Source organism: Schistocerca piceifrons, chromosome 3 (genome assembly GCF_021461385.2).
Source record: "Schistocerca piceifrons isolate TAMUIC-IGC-003096 chromosome 3, iqSchPice1.1, whole genome shotgun sequence".
NCBI lineage: Eukaryota > Metazoa > Arthropoda > Insecta > Orthoptera > Acrididae > Schistocerca > Schistocerca piceifrons.
In genome coordinates this window covers 268,310,913-268,332,204 of record NC_060140.1, presented here as the reverse complement: position 1 = coordinate 268,332,204, position 21,292 = coordinate 268,310,913, and the positions used below count along the sequence as shown (strand labels likewise).

The 21,292-nt window shown below is 37.0% G+C and overlaps 1 protein-coding gene across 1 annotated transcript in view; it reads right to left on the bottom strand.

Annotated features, from left to right (window-relative positions):
- LOC124789816 overlaps window positions 1-21,292 on the bottom strand; it is a 141,057-nt gene that overhangs the window by 24,674 nt on the left and 95,091 nt on the right. The window contains exon 4 of the mRNA XM_047257298.1: window positions 12,403-12,561. Within this exon, the coding sequence (XP_047113254.1) occupies window positions 12,403-12,561 (159 nt within the window). The remainder of the gene's footprint in view (window positions 1-12,402; window positions 12,562-21,292) is intronic.

Sequence of the window (21,292 nt, the reverse complement as noted above, 5' to 3'; positions counted from 1 at the left end):
TGGCCAAGAAGAAGAGAAATACAAGTAAAGAATATGTGAATTTTAAAACAAACAACTTTGTAAAGGCCAAGGTAGTGAGGCTTGCTTGTTGGTGTGGCTGTTCTGAGAAACTGGCTCATAATAAAGTGGATGAAATATTTCAAACATTTTGGGACATAGGGGATTAGAACGTACAGAATAGTTATTTAAGTAAACCAATGACAAGTCTGGATGTAGAAAGATCACATTTAATAGACTTGTAGATTGTGCACAGTAGATTATAAAGTGATTCATGGAAATAACTGTTACAATATTTGTACAGTTGCTTTTCGCAGCATAGATAGTTTGAGTGAAAAGTGACTGTGTTCTGTTCATGAGAAGGTTACAAGAACTGGAACCACAGATGTGGATAATTGTGGGCATCAGGAAGAATATCTGATTCAGAAACAGACAAAGTGAAGGCACACTTGAATAGTTTACCTGTCTTATACAGCCATTACAACAGAGCTGAAAGTCCACACAGGACATACTTAGCCTCTAATTTAAATATAATCAAAATGTATAAAGCTTACTGTGACTGGACTGTTGAAAGTCACATTGAAGATCATTCAGTTTCTGGGTCATTTTACCATCATACCTTTAACAGAGTTTAATCATGGATCTACTCCTACTACATCTGACACCTGCAACTATTGTGACAAAACAAAGCAACACCTGGAGACAATGAGACAAGACACTGATTCTGAACAAATAACAGTAATGAAACAGGAAATGAGTTTGCATGAATGCAGAGTTATGATGGCAAAAACACTGTTAAAACAAATGGCTGATAACAAGAATCCAACAGTTGTTGCTGTTGCCATAGACATCCGACACGTGCTTCCCACACCCAAAGTAAATTCCAGAAACCAATTTTACAAGAGGAAATTAAGGACTTACAATTTTGGTATCCACAATATAAAGGACAGAACAGCTTCATTGTATCTTTGGGATGAAACTACAGGAAAACAATACTCTGCTGAAATTGTAAGTTGTGTCACACACTATATTGAAAGTAAAATATTGCCAAAAGTGAAGACATGTATTTTCAGAAATAATTGTAGTAGGCAGAATAATAATGTGAACAGTCAGCTACCTGTATTGATAATATTCTAACAAATTTTATATTTGAAGTTGTTTATAAATTTTGCACAGATTTAGGAATCTCTAATCACTCTGCATTATTCACTGAACTACCAAAAATTAATAAAGAAATTCCATGTAACAAAAGCCATATGAAAAGGAACTTCAATGAAAAAATTCTATTTCATTTAGAAATAAGTTAAGAGAGGTTGAATGACCTTACAACGGCTGCATTTCAATATCAGTAACTTTAACAATTTCTTAAATAGCTTTCCTGAAATATTTAATGAAACTTTTCCACTTAGAACCACATGCAACAAAAAGACTAATAAACCTAAATAGATAACTCAGGATAAAAAAATTTCTAGTGCCAGGAAGAGGAAACTCCATAATGAACTGAAATATGATAAAAACAGATGTTTTACTGAGTATGTTTGTCATTATAAAGCTGTATTGAAAAAAGTTGTGAAGGCAGCCAAACAAATGGCAAACAGTAAGTTCATTGTACAACATAAAAGTAAAACAAAAGCAGAGTGGTCTGTTGTTAAATCAAGAGTTAGGTGTTAGAGTTAGTAGTAATGAAATATCTAGGATTAAAGTAGATGATAGCTTTATTGTAAACCCAGTTCAAATATCAGAGTGTTTAAATTAATTCTTCATAAATGTGTCAAAATTAGATGTTGATGAAGCAGAGTATCTGAGTCAAGTAAATCCCTCTGGATTGCACCAAGAAGCTGAGTATCTTACAGATTTTAAAAAAGTCACAATAAAGGATATGGAAAATGTTATATTATCATTAAAAAATAAAAACTCTGCTGGGTGGCATGGGATACCCACTAAAGCGATTAAAACAGTGTGTGACATAATAGCACGTTCCCTAATTAAAATAGTCAACCAATGGTTTGAACAGGGATGCTTTCCCGATGTTTTGAAGTATGCTTAAGTAAGACCTCTGTTCAAGAAAGGGTCATGGGAAGACGTGCAACACTATCACCCTATTTCTGTTCTTCCAGTGTCAAAAGTGTTAGAGAAAGTAGCTGCAAACCAGCTCAAAAATTTTGCTGTAAAAAATATTATTATAAGTAACTGATTTGGATTTCAACCAGGAAAAAATGGTATGGATGCAGTGAATGACTTTATTGAAATGATATGTAAATCACTGGATGAGAGGAGTAAAGTTGCAGGTATCTTCTGTGAATCATGACTTGCTTATCTGCAAATCAAACATGAGATTAAAGACAATACTCTAAATTGGCTCTCACCATACTTACACAACAGAAAACAATTCAGTGAGTTATTATTCTAAATGGAGTACAGTATCACAAGGTGTGCCTAAATGCTCCATTTTGGGACCAATCCTGTTCCTATTATGTGTAAACTTAAAATATAACATAACAATCACCTTATGAAAGATGTTGAAATTGTCAAATTCCTGGGACTAAATTTGGACAAGAAATTAAGCTGAAATACACATATTGACTTCCTACCAAGTAAACTATGCAGTTTTGCATTTGCAATGCAAATACTAGCAAATTCCACTGACCTGAATACACAAAAAATTTGTTATTAGATATTGTATAATTTCCTGGGGAAGTTCAAATAGTGTATCTCCATTACTGAAACTGCAAAAGAAAATTGTCAGATACTTCTGTACTGCAGAACAAATAGAGCCATATTGCCCATTATTTCAGAAACTGCAAATCCTAACTGTTTCCTCCATACACTTTTATGAAATAATAATCTTCTTACACAGCAGACAAAAATTTTTTGAGAAGAATCATTTTAACCACATTTATGAGATGAGAAATAAAATTAATTTTATACTACCGACACACCAGTTGAAATTATATGCACAGACTCCACAGTATGTGGGGATGACAATATATAACAAGTTAATGGACAAAAACATATTTAATATGAAGCCAGAAATTTTAAAAATGAGGCTACAGCAGATTCTCTGGGACAAATGCTACTATTCAATAGAAGAATTCATAGAGGATGAAATGATAATTTGAGCAAGGGGTATTTAAATGTTAGATTTTATTGTATGTTTATATAACAAAATTATATTATTATTATTATTATTATTATTATTATTATTATTATTATGCTGGCTGTTAATGTCAGCTGTCCTGTGTTTATGGTGAAATTTTACCACAATGTTGACATGTCTCCTGTACCTGAATCAAATGATTTAGATTACATATGTTATGAGACAAATACACCACAATTCATAATTCATGGTTCTGATCTGTCTCAGATACATCCACAAATACCATTTCTCGACACTGGAACACATCTTCATGGTTCCCAGCCACTCTTATTTTCCTTGTGATCATGTTTGGGGATTATAGAATTGTAACTCAGGAGAAGTGAAGTGTTTACTGGGATTCAGTATGACCAACAAATAAGAATTTGCAAAAGGAAGAACCCTTTTGATGTCATAATGGTAACAAGAGGGCAGTTTAAAGGTGTAGGAATTTTGCAAAAGCACATAGTGAAGTGGTAAGTTCTGGGCGCCAAATTTTCAGAGGTAAGAGTTTTTGTTTTCTCCATCAACTATAAAATGGGATTTGGCATTAAACCTACACACAATGGAGAACCTTATCAAGAACATCTGCAAAAAGGATGTGTGAAGAGCTACAATCATCATTTTAATGAAACTTCCTGGCAAATTAAAATTGTGTCTCCTGCGAACATTTGCAGCAGAGCTTCTGTGAAGTTTGGAAGGTAGGAGACAAGGTACTGGCAGAATTAAAACTGTGAGGATGGGACGTGAGTCATGCTTGGGTAGCTCAGTTGGTAGAGCACTTGCCCACGAAAGGCAAAGGTCCCGAGTTTGAATCTCAGTCCGGCACACAGTTTTAATCTGCCAGGAAGTTTCATATCAGTGCACACTCCGCTTTAGAGTGAAAATTTCATTCTATCATTTCAATCTTTCAACAGTCACTCTACCAAATAAGCACATTAAACCTGCAGTTATTTCACCAGAAAAACTGGCAGAACTTTGCTCACTACTTCTGTCCATTCCCATGACTCATCAAGCATACATCACAAGTATGTTCACTAATTAAAAAAACATGTATCACACACCAGAGAGAGAAGAAGAGGCAGCAGTGGATGATGATACTTTACATTACTGGCATTCTCATAGTTCCTCACAGCACAACCCAACCTGCACCCATGTTAAGTCATCTTCTGTGCACTACACTTTACACATTATGGTTACATATTTCTTTATATTCATTAGTTTATTCATTATATTTATTGTGTGTTTCTTATTTTTTGTATTAGTGATTAATATTAGATCAGTTCTTGCAAAATGTTAATGTTACAGGAAAACAGTTTCAGCTGTCACACACATGAAGACATACTTTATGTGAATAACACTGCTGATGAAATTGGCATTCAAAAACCTTGAATATCTTTAAGATAGCATTTTAAAATCATACTTTGTATGTTCACATCTGAACACTTCTTCATGTCTTTATTGATTATGTTAATAAAATCTTTAATTGTATTGTTCTCCAAAACTAGCTTTTGGCGCATTCACCTCTGCTATTAGAAGGGCCTCATATCACTCTGGACTGCTTTGGGACCACTCATTTTCTGTTAACTTTGGGTGCTACAGGAAACACATGATTGTCAGTATTTTCTTGGGGGTCACACTATCCAAACATTGAAAGAAATGAAATTGCAAATATTTGCTGAAACATCAGAGGAAATGTGCCTGACAGCTGTTATGAGAGACAAACATTACATATCATAGCAGGTGTCTCTCATAAAAGTAATTTGGTGTATTTTCTCTGCTGTTACAGCAGATGGTTGCAATTAAGTTTTTATGATGTGTCAGCCAGTTCAGCCAAAGCAAACACTGTTCATAATGTGTTACATGTAATGTCCAGCATCATTCCAAACACAAAAGTTTTTTAAACTGGAATTTTACATGCCCATCCTGTAGAAGAGCTAAATTGGTACAGTGTGATATTTAGTTCAATTAAGTTTAATTATATGTGTTAATATGGACAAAAAAAAGAATAAGCAGTACTCCATCAGCTACTGAGCAACACTGCTGTATAGCATTTGCAGACAGACAGCATGATACAGGCCAGCAACAATATGCAGTACATTGGCCTGTAATAGATGAGTAAAGAGCTGTAAAAAATCTCAAAGCTCTGCCAATACAACAGATATTATCATGTGTTCCACAACTTCCTCTGAAATACCATAACACAATGCACACACAAATGTGATACTAACAAATTTAAATCCTTTGAAACGTGTTGTGGAGATAAATAGTGACTGGTAACAGTAAACTTGTTGTTTCATTTAATGTCAATAACAGTCACAGTAAAGCTTAACCTGAAATGTTCACATTTAAAGATATTGCCATGAATAAGAATATTGAAACTGAAACACTAGGCCATTGCAAAAAGTCTTCAAAATGGTACCATATTGTTTGCGTTAGCACTGTGTGTCTATGACTTGCCCTTGATTAGTCTGTAATTCCAACAAGAAACACAGAAAATGAAAGACTGATAAAGATTTGTTCCCCATCTACCTGGTAAATTAAACTGTGAGCCAGACTGGATCTCCAACTTGGAAACATTGGCTTTGCAGGAAAGTGTTCTATTGATGGAGCTATCCAAGCATGTCTCACAACTTAACCCCACAGTTTTACTTCCTCCAATGTCTCATCTCCTAACTTCAAAACTTCACAGTAGTTCTCCAACATATCTTGGAGGACTAGAACTCCTGGAAGAAAGGACATTGCAGGGACATAGCTTAGCCACAGCCCGACAGTTGTTTCCAGAATGAATTTTTACTTTGCAGCAAGTGTGCACTGATCAGAAACTTCCAGGCAAATTAAAATTGTATGCCAGATCAGGACTTGAATCTGGGCTCTTTGCCTTTGGCAGACACATGCTCTATGGACTGAGCTATCCAAGTGCCACTTATGGCCCAGCCCTCACACCTCTACTTCTGCCAGTAGCTCACCTCCTAGTTCTCAAATTTTACAGAAATTTGCCTGCATACCTTTGGGGACTTGCACTCCTGGAAGAAAAGAAATGGCTCAGCCACAGCATTCCAAGAGTGCAAGGTATGCTGGAGAACACCTGCAAAGGTAGGAAATGAGGTTTGGCAGAGGTAAAGCTCTGAGCTCAGGTCATCAGTCATGCTTGGATAGCTGAGTTGGTAAAGCACTTCCCCAAAAAAGGTAAAGGTCTGAGGTTTGAGTCCCAGTCCAGCACACAACTTTAATCTGCCAGGAAGTTTTAAATCAGTGCACACCCCGCTACAGGGTGAAAATTTGTTCTGAATGTTTTCATGTCTTCCTTCCCAACCTGTCACATCTCATGTGCTGCCCCACACCATATGGAATGTCATCACACAGCAACACCACTCCGATGTTGCTGGGGCACTGTATATTATTTATATTTTGCTATTCCTGTTAAAACACATTATTAAGATGAATTGCACACTAGATTAATTTGGAACCGTTACCTCAAATTGCACATGAAATTATAGGTTCAAAAACATTTAGTTTATAATGAGAAACCAACTGACATTTTTCACTGACAAAGGAATTCACATGAAACACATGACGAGCAAAGTTTTCTGGACTGGTTTCATCCACACACTGAAAGATCAGAGCTCCAAAATATCTGCCAAAACAGCAAAGAAAACATGCCTGACACCTTCTCAAGAGACCTAATATGCAGGCTGAGGCAGTTAAAACAGTCCAGTACAAATATATCCAGAATGAATAAATATATCAAGGAGTGGTTTTCACTAAGTTACAGGGCACAATGTAGCAAATATTGTGACACATAAAAGCAATTTTTATTATTTTATTAATCCCAGTATCCCACCTTTACAGAGTCATATACTTTGCATGACTGGAAAGAGTCTTCAAAGAGGACTTCAACAACATAACATGTGTGGGACTTGATCATGTAGTAACAAGATAACAGAGCAACAAACCTTTCCCACTATCAAGAGAGAAGGTTCCACGAATGTCTACCTCAGTGTATCAAATGTAAGTAAATGTTTAACTGAGTTAAGGTTTGTGTGTTTACCTGTGCACTTGAAACCCTTCAGTCTAAGCTCCAGTGATTAGGCAACATGCTTGTGAGGTTATTCAGACTTTCACAAAGTGAAACAACAGATGAAAAGCTGAATATGGTATTCATTTATGATTAATGTTGGCAAACTGTTAGAGCAATGGAGTGTTTGTATGCTGAAAGGTATCGTGATTTTGCCAAGTCCCCACACTCTTTCTCAACACTATAAAAAAATTCCGAGAAATTGGGAAAGTAAAGAACAAAAAAATGTAAAAAATAAAACCAGCAACTGATGAGAGTCATACAATTAATAAAAAATGTTCAAATGTCTGTGAAATCTTATGGGACGTAACTGCTAAGATCATCAATCCCTAAGCTCACACATTACTTAACCTAAACTATCCTAAGGACAAACACACACATCCATGCCCAAGGGAGGACTCGAACCTCCGCCAGGACCAGCTGCACATTCCATGACTGCAGCACCTTAGACTGCTCAGCTAATCCCGCGTGGCTACAATTAATATTGTAGCAGCAGTAACACACAATCTACTTGTCACTACAAGGCAGCTAGAATGTGTGGCTGGGATCAGCCAAAAGAATGTTCTGCAGATACTACATTTAAATGCATTTCATCCTTTCCACATTTTGCTCTATTAGCAGCTGCTTCACAATTGCTTTCAGTAATGGTTACAATTCTCTGAATGGGTCTATGAAAACTGCAAAGATGTAATATTTTGCTTATGGATAAAGAATTGATTTCACAAAAAAGCCATGCATAAATCAATCATCGCAATACACACTACTGCTCAGTTTAAATTCCATACGAAATGAGAGAAATAGACAAACAACAAGCTTAGTTTGTCAAAATTTGGTGTGGGTTTTTCAAGTATTGCACCATTAGATCCTGTGTTATCATAGGTCTCTAAATAGCCATGAATATCTACATTTCCGAATAGATATGTTGCCATAGTTATTGGAAGACATCTCACTGGACATAAAGCAATCTAAGTGATACCACAATAATTCTCTTGTATTTCACTCTCAAACAGCATGCAGAGGAAACAAACACCTATATCGTTCCATGCAAGCTCTGATTTCCCTTATTTTATTGTGGTGATCATTTCTCCCCATGTAGGTTGGCATTGATAACATATTTTTACATTCAGAGGAGAAAGTTCACTATCAAAATTTTGTGAGAAGATATCCACAATGAGAAACGCTTTTTTTAAATGATGTCCACCCCAAATCCTGCATCATGTCTATCACACTCTCTCCCCTATTCTCAATAATACAATATGTGCTGTCCTTCTATTAACTTTCTCAATGTACTCTGTTGATCCCACACCAAGCAAAAGAGGACAGACAAGCATGGTGTAGGCAGTCTCTTTAGTAGATCTGTTGCTCCTTTTAAGTGTTCTGCCAATAAAATGCAGTCTTGATTTGCCTTCCCTGCAACATTTTCTATGTGTTCTTCCCAATTTAAGTTATTTGTAAATATAATTCCCATGTATTTAGTTGAATTTACAGCCTTTAGATTTTATTGATTTAGGGTGTAACCGAAGTTTAACTGATTCCTTTTAGCATATGTATGGATGACATCACACTTTTCATTATTTAGGGTCAATTGTCAATTTTTGCACCATACTGATATCTTTTCTAAACCATTTTGAAATTTGATTTGATCTTCTGATGACTTTACTAGAGGATAGAGTATCATCTGCAAACAACATAAGACAGCTGTTCAGATTGTCTCCTATGTCATTAATATAGATAAGGAACAGCAAAGGGCCTATAACACTACATTGGGGAATGCCAGAAATCACTTCCATTTTACTCGATGACTTTCCATCAGTTACTATGAACTGTGACCTCTCTGACAGGAAATCACAAATCCAGTTGCATAACTGGTATGATTTTCCATAAGCATGTAATTTTATTACAAGGTGCTTGTGAGGTATTGTGTTAAAAGCCTTCTGGAAATCTAGAAATACAGAACCAATTTGAAATCCTTCATCAATAGTACTCAGCACTCTGTGTGAGTAAAGAGCAAGTTGTGTTACACAAGATCGGTGTTTTCTAAATCCATGTCAAATATGTGTCAATAGATTTTTCTCTTCAAGGTAATTCATAATGTTCAAACACAATATATGTTGCAAAATCCTGCTACATACCAATGTTAATGATATGGGCCTGTAATCTTGTGGATTACTCCTACTGCCTTTCTTGAATATTGGTGTGATGTATGCAGCTTTCCAGTTTATGTGTATGGATCCTTCACTGAGTGTGTGGGTGTATATGATTGTTCAGTAAGGAGCTATTGCATCAGCATACTCTGAAGAGAACCTAATTGGCACACAGTCAGGGCTGGGGGACTTGCTTTTATTAAGTGATTTAACAGTTGCATACCAATGCTGTATGTTGCACTGGCCAATGCCAAAGGGAAGGGTCAGCGACTGACCCCACAACCATCACACATTCTCTATCTAGGATAAATCACATTACTTATGTATTTCCATAATTTTGACAGATTAGAAGATTAAAATGTTGTTTATTATTACTGGTAAAGGGTTTCTGGGACATTTTTAGTAAAAAATAAATGTTTTTTTGCATTTATTTGTATTAATTTCACAATTACAAGGATTACTCAGATTCACATTCAGAACACTTTACAATACGAACTACTTCTTCTTCCTTGGTGTGTGCAGGGCAGATATACTTCCTGCAAGAAGTACAAGCCTTCATGTACTTATGATCGTTGCTTCTGGCCCATAAGTAACAGCGTCCTTTCTTTGGCAGATTACGCACAGCTGCATGTGTTACTTTCTGTTGCGGCTCCGTAATGTTGTATCCTCTGCTCACAGCACCTTGATTTTGATTACACTCATACCCAAAAGTTGATAACACTGTAGTGTATTTTGAGTGTAGGCCTACAGCATTTTGAGTGTGTCTTTTCACATTGAGGTCACAAAGTTCACGAGCAAGATCTTTCAGGTACTTCTTTCTTCCAGAACTCTTTGTCAGGTAATTCTTTGTCCATTCCTTGTGTGTATCTTGAAATACAACATATTAATTGTATGCTGCAATGTCAATCAAGTTGAAAAACACCGCCATTGGCCATCGACACATTGCTCGACGGCAGCTGTACATTCGTACACACTTATCGAATGTATCCACTCCTGACTTTGTACAGCTGTAGAATAGGATGATGTCTGGCTTCTCTTCCATCACATTCATATCATGATGTTGGGTTGACAATACTGTAACAACCTTTCCTTTCTTAGGCACGTAACTGACTAAAGTGGCATCGTCACTAAAGGCAAATCGGATTGTTCCCGGTGTAGCTTTTTTAGAGAAACAGGACGGAGTTCTGTAGGAACATCGCGTTTGTCACTTTGAATAGTACCAACTGTAGATATTTTCTGTTTCAAAAGATCAGATGCGAGTGGAACGGTAGTGAACTTTCTGTCCATGGTAACATTTCTTTCAGATTGTTTCAAGTTAGACATTTCAATCACTCTTCTAACTATTTCAGGGCCACTGTTATGGTTCTTCTCATTAGCGTGCTTTCCAGCATAGGGATCCACAGCGAAGCAGTATTTCGTATCTGAATCACATAACAGGTTCACCTCTATTCCATATTTTCCTCGTTTTGTTGGACTATATAGCCTGAATGGGCATCGCCCATGGCGTGTCACAAGTTCTTCATCCACAGTGACTGACTCACTAGGATTATAAAACTCAGGAAATTTACTAATTATCATGTTCCATATATCCCTGATAGGAGCAAATTTGTTGGTCTGTTTTCTAGCTGCTCGAGTTAGAGCATCATCAAAACACAAGTGCTTCAGTAAGAACCTCAGTCTATGCTCTGAAAATGAAGCTCGGTACATTGGAAAGTTTTCTATACTAAATATATCACATAAACTGTCCTTGTTCTGTCTATGGACTCCACAGTTCAATAGAACTCCAATTGCTGACACAATTTCTTCCCTTTCAAATGCTTTCGAATTTTTTATGAAAATATCTTCAGATGATTCCCTAAGATTTCCAAGCTTTTGATTGGTACACATCAAAATGTTATCCAGGATGATATCATCGAAGTACATGAGAAAAGCTTTACCTGGTGTATCAGGTTTTATCTCTGGCTTAGTTCCTTTTGGGGTTCTCATTACGTTAGCAACAGATCTCCTCCTTTGATTTACATAAGGGCTTCTCTTCCATATCATACTTGACGGGGCCACCATGTCTTTTTCAAGTTGATCAATTTGTGCTTTCGGTCTGGGTCGTCTTTTTGTTGGTTGAATATCTATAAAAATATGAAAACAGAACTGAACACTAGCAAACTAAGCACTCTACCAAGACACACCTCCTAATATACTCCAAAATATCTGCAAAAAGTAACAAAAATCAATACTTACCCTGTTCACTTTCATCCAACTCGCTGCTGTCAGAAACTACTTGATCTGGAATTTCCATGACTCCATCTTCAGTTTCACTTCTTGAGCTTTCGGATAGTTCACCACTAAATTCATTGTCTGAACTCTCAAGCAAATTTCTAATTTCGTCACCTGTCAATTTCATCTTCTTGTACATTCTGTCAAATGCCACAAAGATATTACCTTTCACTCACCACACTGTTTACCTGTTGACTGCGAGTGGTGATTGTTGACCTGCTACACCTTCAGTTATAACAATCGCTATAACTCAACAATGAGTGTAAACCAAAAGCTGTTCTTATTGTCTATTGTAGCAATTATAATTACGATAAATGTCATGTATTTATTAAATAAACTACTGAACACGACAGGAGTTTTAGCCTAAAAACTTCATTGGGGTCAGTTACTGACCTCCCATTGGTATGCAACTGTTAAATTGCCTCACTACTCTGAGGATATCTACTTTTGATTATTAGCATGCTCTAGAAAATTTGCAACATTGTCTGCTGTAACTTAGGAAAAATAAGATCCAAATATGTTTACTCATTCTGGATGTATATGGGATGGTCTTTTTTAGCTGCCTCAGCCTATATACATCGGCCATTTTACATCTATTGCTAATAAAAAGGCCTCCTGTACACTTTTCCATGCATTATGATCTCCAAATACATATACTGTAACAGGAAAATAGTCTGGAATTTTTTCTTAATATACTTTTTCTGTATTGCACAGAATGTAAACAATAAAAGCAGTGTCACCAGAAAAAAGGTGATAGTTATAAGTTATGACTGACTTACTTCTGGGAGCTCGCATCACTGCAAACACGACAGTAGCGCCAGGTGGAAACAGCTAACAGCATCAGGGCAGTCACTGCCAGTGCAACCACAGCAGCACACAGAACTGTGTCTAGTGGCATCCACTGAACCTCATCACTCACTTCCTCTGGCTGCTCTGTTCTTAAGAAAAGATAATGATAATATGTGATCCACAGACAAATTTCAATAATTAGAAAAATCTTATTCTAAGTTATATGTTCTACTGAAGTATGTTGCAAATTACTAACATTTTATTGTGGATATGTTTGGCATCCCACCTGATCATTATATAAGGGATGACTAATAAGTATGGTCATGACTGGATGGGAATAATTTAAAACTAACACACGACCATTTTCAACAATATGGATGGCTAGAAAGCTACTCAACACATAGACAAGGCACTGAGATGCAGACAGGCACAATTAAAAAGACTGATAAAATATTAATTACTGGCGGTCAAGCTCCAGTGCCCAAAGAGAGTGGCCATATGTGTGTGAGTTATGCTTGAGTGAATGTGTGTGCGTTTTCTATTTGGAAGAAAGACCTTGTCTGAAAGATTAATACTTTGTTTGTCTTTTTGATAGTACATGTCTGTGACTCAGTGCCTCCTTTATGTGGTGAGTAGCAATCTATTCTCTCAACATTCTTAAAAAATGGAAACTCCAGGTTGGAAAATCAACAATGTAGGAACAGATAGATTGCTGCTTACCATAAGGATGACATGTTAAGTTGCAGACAGGCAATTTAAAGATTCTGGTTCGGGCTGCTGGACTTGGCAATCGTGGGTGTGTGTGTGCGTGTGAGGTGTGCTTGCTTGTGTGAATGAATGGTGTGTGTTTCTCTCTTTTCTTTCAGATGAAGGCTATGGCCAAAAACATATGTGTAAGTTTCTTTTAATTGTGCCTGTCTGCAAACTAACATGTCATCTGTATGGTAAGCAGCAATCCATATTTCCTACATTGTTAAACTCTCATATTGTTATTATTCCATCCAGAACTTTCCACTGTATAATTTTATACAACCGGCTTTTTTTCTGACTCCAACATCCTGACAGCTGCTGAATTTCATCACTGGCGTGGAAGTGACACCCATAAAGATCAGCCGTAAATTATGGAAATTAGAGGATGTTTATTCTGGTCTGTAGAACAGAAGTAACACTGTAAGGAATTTCAGCTTTCTGAGAGCTTCCATGGTATGTGTGTGTGGGAGGGCATGTCATTTGAATTTCTCATTAACTGACTTTTCAAAAATCAAATTACTTCTGTACAACAAACCAAATTTGTTATTTTTAACCTTTCCCAGCATATGCACAACAAATTACATAATTTTATCAGCCAGTAATGGTATATTAAACTTACTCTTTTCAATTTTGCTTCTTTCTGCTGATATTGTGTCAACTGATGTCTCTGACTGATTTTATAAAGGTACATCAAGTTTTGTCTGTAGTGAAATTATTGTACAGAGAAGCTCAGCTTATCATCTAATGACAAGACAGAAGTTGCTGACAAATTTTGAGTCTGAAAGGTTTTATTTCAGACCTGAACAGACAGGGAACTCAGTATCAAAGCAAAGTGACAATGTCATCCTTACACTCTTGTGAAATTCTTAACCTATGAAAAAAAATTGTCATTGGGGATGTATCAATTTACATGAATCACTTCATAGATTAGTTTCCTTTGGAAGTTTCTGACAGCTGAAAAAGATCAATCTATTTGTACTTAAAACTGTAGTTATCCCTACAAATGTGTAGGTAAGCCAATTCAATGGCTGAAGGACTGTTGGAGCATACTTATTCCAACAAGACAATATTTATGAAAACATACGATCTTCAAATTAACTTTTGGTTTTTGAATAGTGTTAATCCTTTTTATTCATTGCCAAGCATTTTCAGTGTTGTCACTTTCACCTCTGTACTCAATACGACACATTGCTCACATCATCACCTTCATAACCAAAAATTGCTTTCTTCATCAGTGGAACAATACTTTCTGCTGGTAAATAGTTACAGCATAGTGCTCATGTTATAATGAGCAACTTCCTCCACACGATTCCAGTTTTGCCACAATAAGAACAAAGTCAAGGCCAAAGGGGTATTGAGAAAAATTTGTGATTGTATTGATGATTCCTTGGTAGGCAGTATGCAGCATATTATCTTTGATGGAAGAGGCATGCCACAGGGAAATGTGTTGGTATCCTTGCTGGTCATGTTGTGTGTTAATGACCTCTAACTTTTGCAATGATGCACTCATCTGTAATGAAGTACTGCCTGTAAAATTTGCACAGATGTTCAGTGAGATCTTGATAGCATTTCAAAGTGGTGCAATGATTGGCAATTTTTAAACATAAAACTGTTCATTTAACAAAATGAAAATAATATAAAATTTTGTGACTACAATATCAATAAGTCGCAGTTGGCATCAATCAAGCCATACAAATGTCTGAGTGAACAATATATAGGGATGTAAAATTGAAGGATCACAAAGACTTAGTTAAGCAGGGTTTCAGTTTATCAGTGAGATACTGGGAAAATGAAATCAGTCTACAATGAAGATTGCTTACAACAAACCTCGCGCGACTGACTCTGGAATATGGCTCAGGTGTGTGGGACCTATATCAAATAGGACTATCAGAATACTAAATGTATACAAAGAAGGGCAGCGTGAACTGCCACAAATTTGTTTGCCCGACAGGAGAGCAGCATGGAGATGCTAAAAATATGAACTGGCAGACACTCCAAGAACCAGCTTCAAAAGAGGGACCTAGGAATATACTACAACCCCCTACATATTGCTCCCATAGGAGTCAGAAAAAATGAGATTAGTAGTAGTAGTAGTAGTAGTAGTAGTAGTAGTTGTTGTTGTTTTATTCATTCATAGATCTCTTTTTACAAGGATATAGGATATGTCAAAGTATTTACAAGTTTATAATAGAGGGAAACATTCCATGTGGGAAAAATATATCTAAAAACACAGATGATGTGACTTACCGAACGAAAGTGCTGGCAGGTCGATAGACACACAAACAAACACAAACATTCACACGAAATTCAAGCTTTCGCAACAAACTGTCGCCTCATCAGGAAAGAGGGAAGGAGAGGGAAAGACAAAAGGATGTGGGTTTTAAGGGCCTCCCTTAAAACCCACATCCTTTCATCTTTCTTAGTTTTAAATTATTCCCATCCAGTCATGACCATACTTATTAGTCATCCCTTATATAATGATCAGGTGGGATGCCAAACATATCCACAATAAAATGTTAGTAATTTGCAACATACTTCAGTTTTAAGGGCCTCCCTTAAAACCCACATCCTTTCATCTTTCCCTCTCCTTCCCTCTTTCCTGATGAGGCAACAGTCTGTTGCGAAAACTTGAATTTCGTGTGAATGTTTGTGTTTGTTTGTGTGTCTATCAACCTACCAGCACTTTCATTCGGTAAGTCACATCATCTGTGTTTATAGATATATTTACAAGTTTAGATCAATTTAAAATAAGCTAATTTGTATACACATATATTTACAGACTTCTAGTTAGAGACAATCAGTAGATTTACTCCTGGTATACAATACTTTTTTTTACAATTAACTTATTAAATAATGTAATGCAACACCTTTCACTCATATCTCACTAAGTCATTGCACACACTATACACGCATTGTTTCATAACACTTCAATAACTACACACGCAAACATACACACACACACACACACACACATACACACACACACACACACACACACACTGGTGATCTCTGGGCCATTTTCTGTACCACAACTTCCCATTTGCTATCCTGAAAAACTGAATCAGCATCCCTCCATAATGAGTGACATGTTGAGCTCAGAAAGAGGAAGAGGTGTTAGTATTGTGCTATGCATAGCATGGGGGTAACTATTTCTAGAAAGGAAAATAGGAAGGAAGAAAACCATAAAGTGAAGGTGTTATGTGGAATGTTGGATGTTTTATAATCATTATTATTATTATTATTATTATTTATTTATTTGTATAACTTTTTTATCAAACCCCTACTCTGTTTTGTCCAAGTAATCCTTCAATGTATAAAATTTATTATATAACAGGTACTTTTTAGCTGCCTTTTAAATAAGTGTATTTTTGCAATTTCTTTAATCTCTTTTGGTAATTTATTGTACAGTTTTATTCCTTGGTAGAAAATGCTGTTTTGAGTTTTATGTTTATTTTTTTCTTAGTAAATGTAAGTTGAGTTTATCTCTCGTTGCATGATCATGGACAGAGCTGTTTGTGCAGTAATTACCTACATTATTTTTGATGTGTACAACTGACTGGTAAATGTATTCACATGGAGCAGTTAAAATCCCCAGTGTTTTGAACAGATCTTTACAATGAGCTCGAGCAGTATTATTGATTATTACTCTTATGGCTCTTCTCTGGAGTTTGAAAATTGTGTTCATATTTTGTGTGTTTGTTCCCCCAAAAAGAATGCCATAGCTAAGAACTGAGTGTACATATGAATAATATGTTACTAAAAGACACTTCATGTCACACACTGATGATAGGATTCTAAGGGCATAACATGCTGGTGACATTCTGTTTACAAGTACCTTTGCGTGTTCACACCACTTCAACTGAGAATCAATATTCATTCCTAGAAATTTTGCATTTGTTACACAGTCTATAGAGGTGCCATCTACATTTAATTTAACATTGTCATGTTTCCTCTTCTGCATCTACATGCATACTCCGCAAGCGGAGGATACCTTGAGTACTCCTGTTGGTTCTCTCTTCTTTCCAGTCTCGTATTGTTTGTGGAAAGAAAGACTGTTGGTATGCCTCTGTGTGGGCTCTAATCTCTCTAATTTTATCCTCATGGTCTCTTCATGAGATATACGTAGGAGGGAGCAATATACTGCTTGACTCCTCGGTGAAGGTATGTTCTCGAAACTTCAACAAAAGCCCGTACCGGGCTACTGAGCATCTTTCTTGCAGAGTCTTCTACTGGAGTTTATCTATCATCTCCATAACGCTTTCGCAATTACTAAATGATCCTGTAATGAAGCACGCTGCTTTCCTTTGGATCTTCTCTATCTCTTCTATCAACCCTATCTGGTGCGGATCCCACACTGATGAGCAGTAATCAAGCAGTGGGTGAACAAGTGTACTGTAACCTACTTCCTTTGTTTTAGGACTGCATTTCCTTTGGATTCTTCCAATGAATCTCAGTCTGGCATTTGCTTTATCAATGATTAATTTTATATGATCATTCCATTTTAAATCACTCCTAATGTCTACTCCCAGATAATTTATGGAATTAACTGCTTCCATTTGCTGACCTGCTATATTGTAGCTAAATGATAAGGGATCTTTCTTTCTATGTATTTGCAGCACATTAAACTTGTCTACATTGAGATTCAATAGCCATTCCCTGCACCATGTGTCAATTCATTGCAGATCCTCCTGCATTTCAGTACAATTTTCCATTGTTACAACCTCTTGATATACTACAGCATCATCTGCAAAAAGTCTCAGTGAACTTCCGATGTTATCCACAAGGTCATTCATATATATACTATGAATAGCAACAGTCCTATGACACTCCCCTGCAGCACACCTGAAATCACTCTTACTTCGGAGGACCTCTCCATTAAGGATGACATGCTGCATTCTGTTATCTAGGAACTCTTCAATACAATCACACAATTGGTCTGATAGTCCATATGCTCTTACTTTGTTCATTAAACGACTGTGGGGAACTGTATCAAATGCCTTGCGGTAGTCAAGAAACATGGCATCTACCTGGGAACCCATGTCTATGGCCCTCTGAGTCTCATGGACTAATAGTGCGAGCTGGGTTTCACACGATCGTCTTTGTCTAAACCCATCCTGATTCCTACAGAGTAGATTTCTAGTCTCCAGAAAAGTCATTATACTCGAACATGATACGTGTTCCAAAATTCTACAACTGATCGACATTAGAGATATAGGTCTATAGTTCTGCACATCTGTTTGGTGCCCCTTCTTGAAAACGGGGATGACCTGTGCCCTTTTCCAATCTTTTGGAATGCTACGCTCTTCTAGAGACCTATGGTACACCGCTGCAAGAAGGGGGGGGGGGGCAAGTTCCTTCACATACTCTGTGTAAAATTGAACTGGTATCCCATCAGGTCCAGCGGCCTTTCCTCTTTTGAGTGATTTTAGTTGTTTTTCTATTCCTCTGTCATCTATTTCGATTTCTACCATTTTGTCATATGTACAACAATCTAGAGAAGGAACTACAGTGCAGTCTTCCTCTGTGAAACAGCTTTGGAAAAAGACATTTAGTATTTCGGCCTTTAGTCTGTCACCCTCTGTTTCAGTACCATTTTGGTCACAGAGTGTCTGGACATTTTGTTTTGATCCACCTACTGCTTTGACATAAGACCAAAATTTCTTAGGATTTTCTGCCAAATCAGTACACAGAACTTTACTTTCGAATTCGTTGAACGCCTCTCACATAGCCCTGCTCACACTTCATTTCACTTCGTGTAAATTTTGTTTGTCTGCAAGCCTTTGGCTATGTTTATGTTTTTGCTGTGAAGTTCCCTTTGCTTCCATAGCAGTTTTCTAACTTGGTTGTTGTACCACAGTGTCTCTTTTCCATCTCTTATGATATTGCTTGGCACATACTCATCTAATGCATATTGTACGACGGTTTTGAACTTTGTCCACTGATCCTCAACACAATCTGTACTTGAGATAAAACTTTTGTGTTGAGCCATCAAGTACTCTGAAATCTGCTTTTTGTCACTTTTGCTAAACAGAAAAATCTTCCTACCTTTTTTAATATTTCTATTTATGGCTGAAAGCACCGATGTTGTAACCGCTTTATGATCGCTGATTCCCTGTTCTGTGTTAACAGTTTCAATTAGTTCGGGTCTGTTTGTCACCAGAAGGTCTAATATGTTATTGCCACGAGTCGGTTCTCTGTTTAACTGCTCAAGGTAGTTTTCAGATAATGCACTTAAAAAAATTTCACTGGATTTTTTGTTCCTGCAACCCGTCATAAACATTTGAGTCTCCCAGTCTATATCTGGTAACTTAAAATCTACACCCAAAACTATAACATGGTCGGGAAATCTACTCGAAATATTTTCCAAATTTTCTTCAGGTGTTCTGCCACAACAGCTGCTGAGCCAAGGGGCCTATAGAGACATCCAATTACCATGTTTGAGCCTGCTTTAACCTTTCAGATCTCTGTCAATTTCATTCAATACTATTGCACTTTTTATCACTATAAACATGCCTCCCCCTTCACTGTCCAGCCTGTCTCTGTGGTATACATTCCAATCTGAGTTTAGAATTTCATTACTGTTAACATCTGGTTTCAGCCAACTTTCCATCCCTAGTACTATGTGGGCATTGTGACTGTTTATTAATGAGAGCAGTTCTGCGACCTTCCTATAGATGCTCCTGCAGTTTACTATTACCACATTAATATTGTCATTCCCTGTTGCATTTTCCCTACTGCTGCCCTGTCGCATCTCAGGAGGTGTCTTGTCAGGCCTAGGGAGGGAATTCTCTAACCTAAAAACCCACATGTGCACTCCACACATACTCCACTACCCTTGTAGCCGCTTCCTACATGTAGTGCATGCCTGACCTATTCAGGGGGACCCTACATTTCTCCAGCGATAGCTGAGGTCGAGAAATTTGCACCCCAGATATCCGCAGAATCGTCTGAGCCTCTGGTTTAAGCCTTCCACTCGGCTCCAAACCAGAGGGCTGCAATCGGTTCTGGGAATGACACTACAAATAGTTAGCTCAGATTCCACCACGCGAGATTCCACTCCGCCAACTGCCTGTATGAACTGAGGATGACCTCTGAACCCAGACGGCAGGAGTCACTGGTGCCAACATGAGCAACAACTTGCATTTGGGCGCACCCAGTGCTCTCTATCGCCGCCGGCAGGGCCTCCTCCACATCTTGGATGAGAGCCCTCTGGCAAGCAGACAATTTCAAATTGAAATTCATGGCATTAGTTTTCTTTATGTTCAATGTCACTTTATTGCTTATTGAGCAATCATAAACTTCCTTGAGAGTTTCATTTACTTTCTCGGAAAGGAGTTCTCTTGTTTTCTCAGCGACTGTAATATTGCTGTCATCAGCGAAGAGAATTTTTTCACTATGAGTAACACTACTGGGAAAGTCTCTGATGTACATTAGAAACAGTATTGGTCCTAATATTCTACCTTGCAGAACGCCTATATTAATGTATTTTGATTCTGATAGGTGTTTTACTAAATGTTTAGATCTATTTGAAGTATGTTATCTCTACTCTTTGTACCCTATCTGTTAGGTATGATAAAAACCAGTCATTTGCTACCCCTCTTATTCCTAATGCCTCTCCCTGTTTCCTTTTTTATAACATCTCAGACTGCTTGGCTTTTATTCTTTGCATTATATATTATTCTGTCATTAAATGACTTTTTTGTAGCAATCAGCACCTTCCTATAGACCTTTTTGTATCCATGACAGAAATTTAAGAATTCTGGATCATTGCAATTCTTTTTCATGGAACTGAGGTGTTTAAGTGTTTGGGATGACTTCTTAATACCTGCTGTTATCCATCTGTTTTTGTGAGATGTTGATACAGACATGCATACTTTTTGAAATGCCTTTTCAAAGTTCAATTTAAACAGTGTGGAGAATTTAGAGAATTTCATATTCACATTGGTTTTCTTATTCACTTCATCCCAGCTCTATTTTTCTAGTTCTTCTGAAACATCTTTTATTTTGATTTCTGATAGATGTCGTTTGCAGGCTTGTAGTTTAGGGAATGATTCAATGACTGATTTTACTGTTGTTATTTGACAGAGATGGTCTGATAGTCTGAGATCTTTTACATCTACATCACACTTT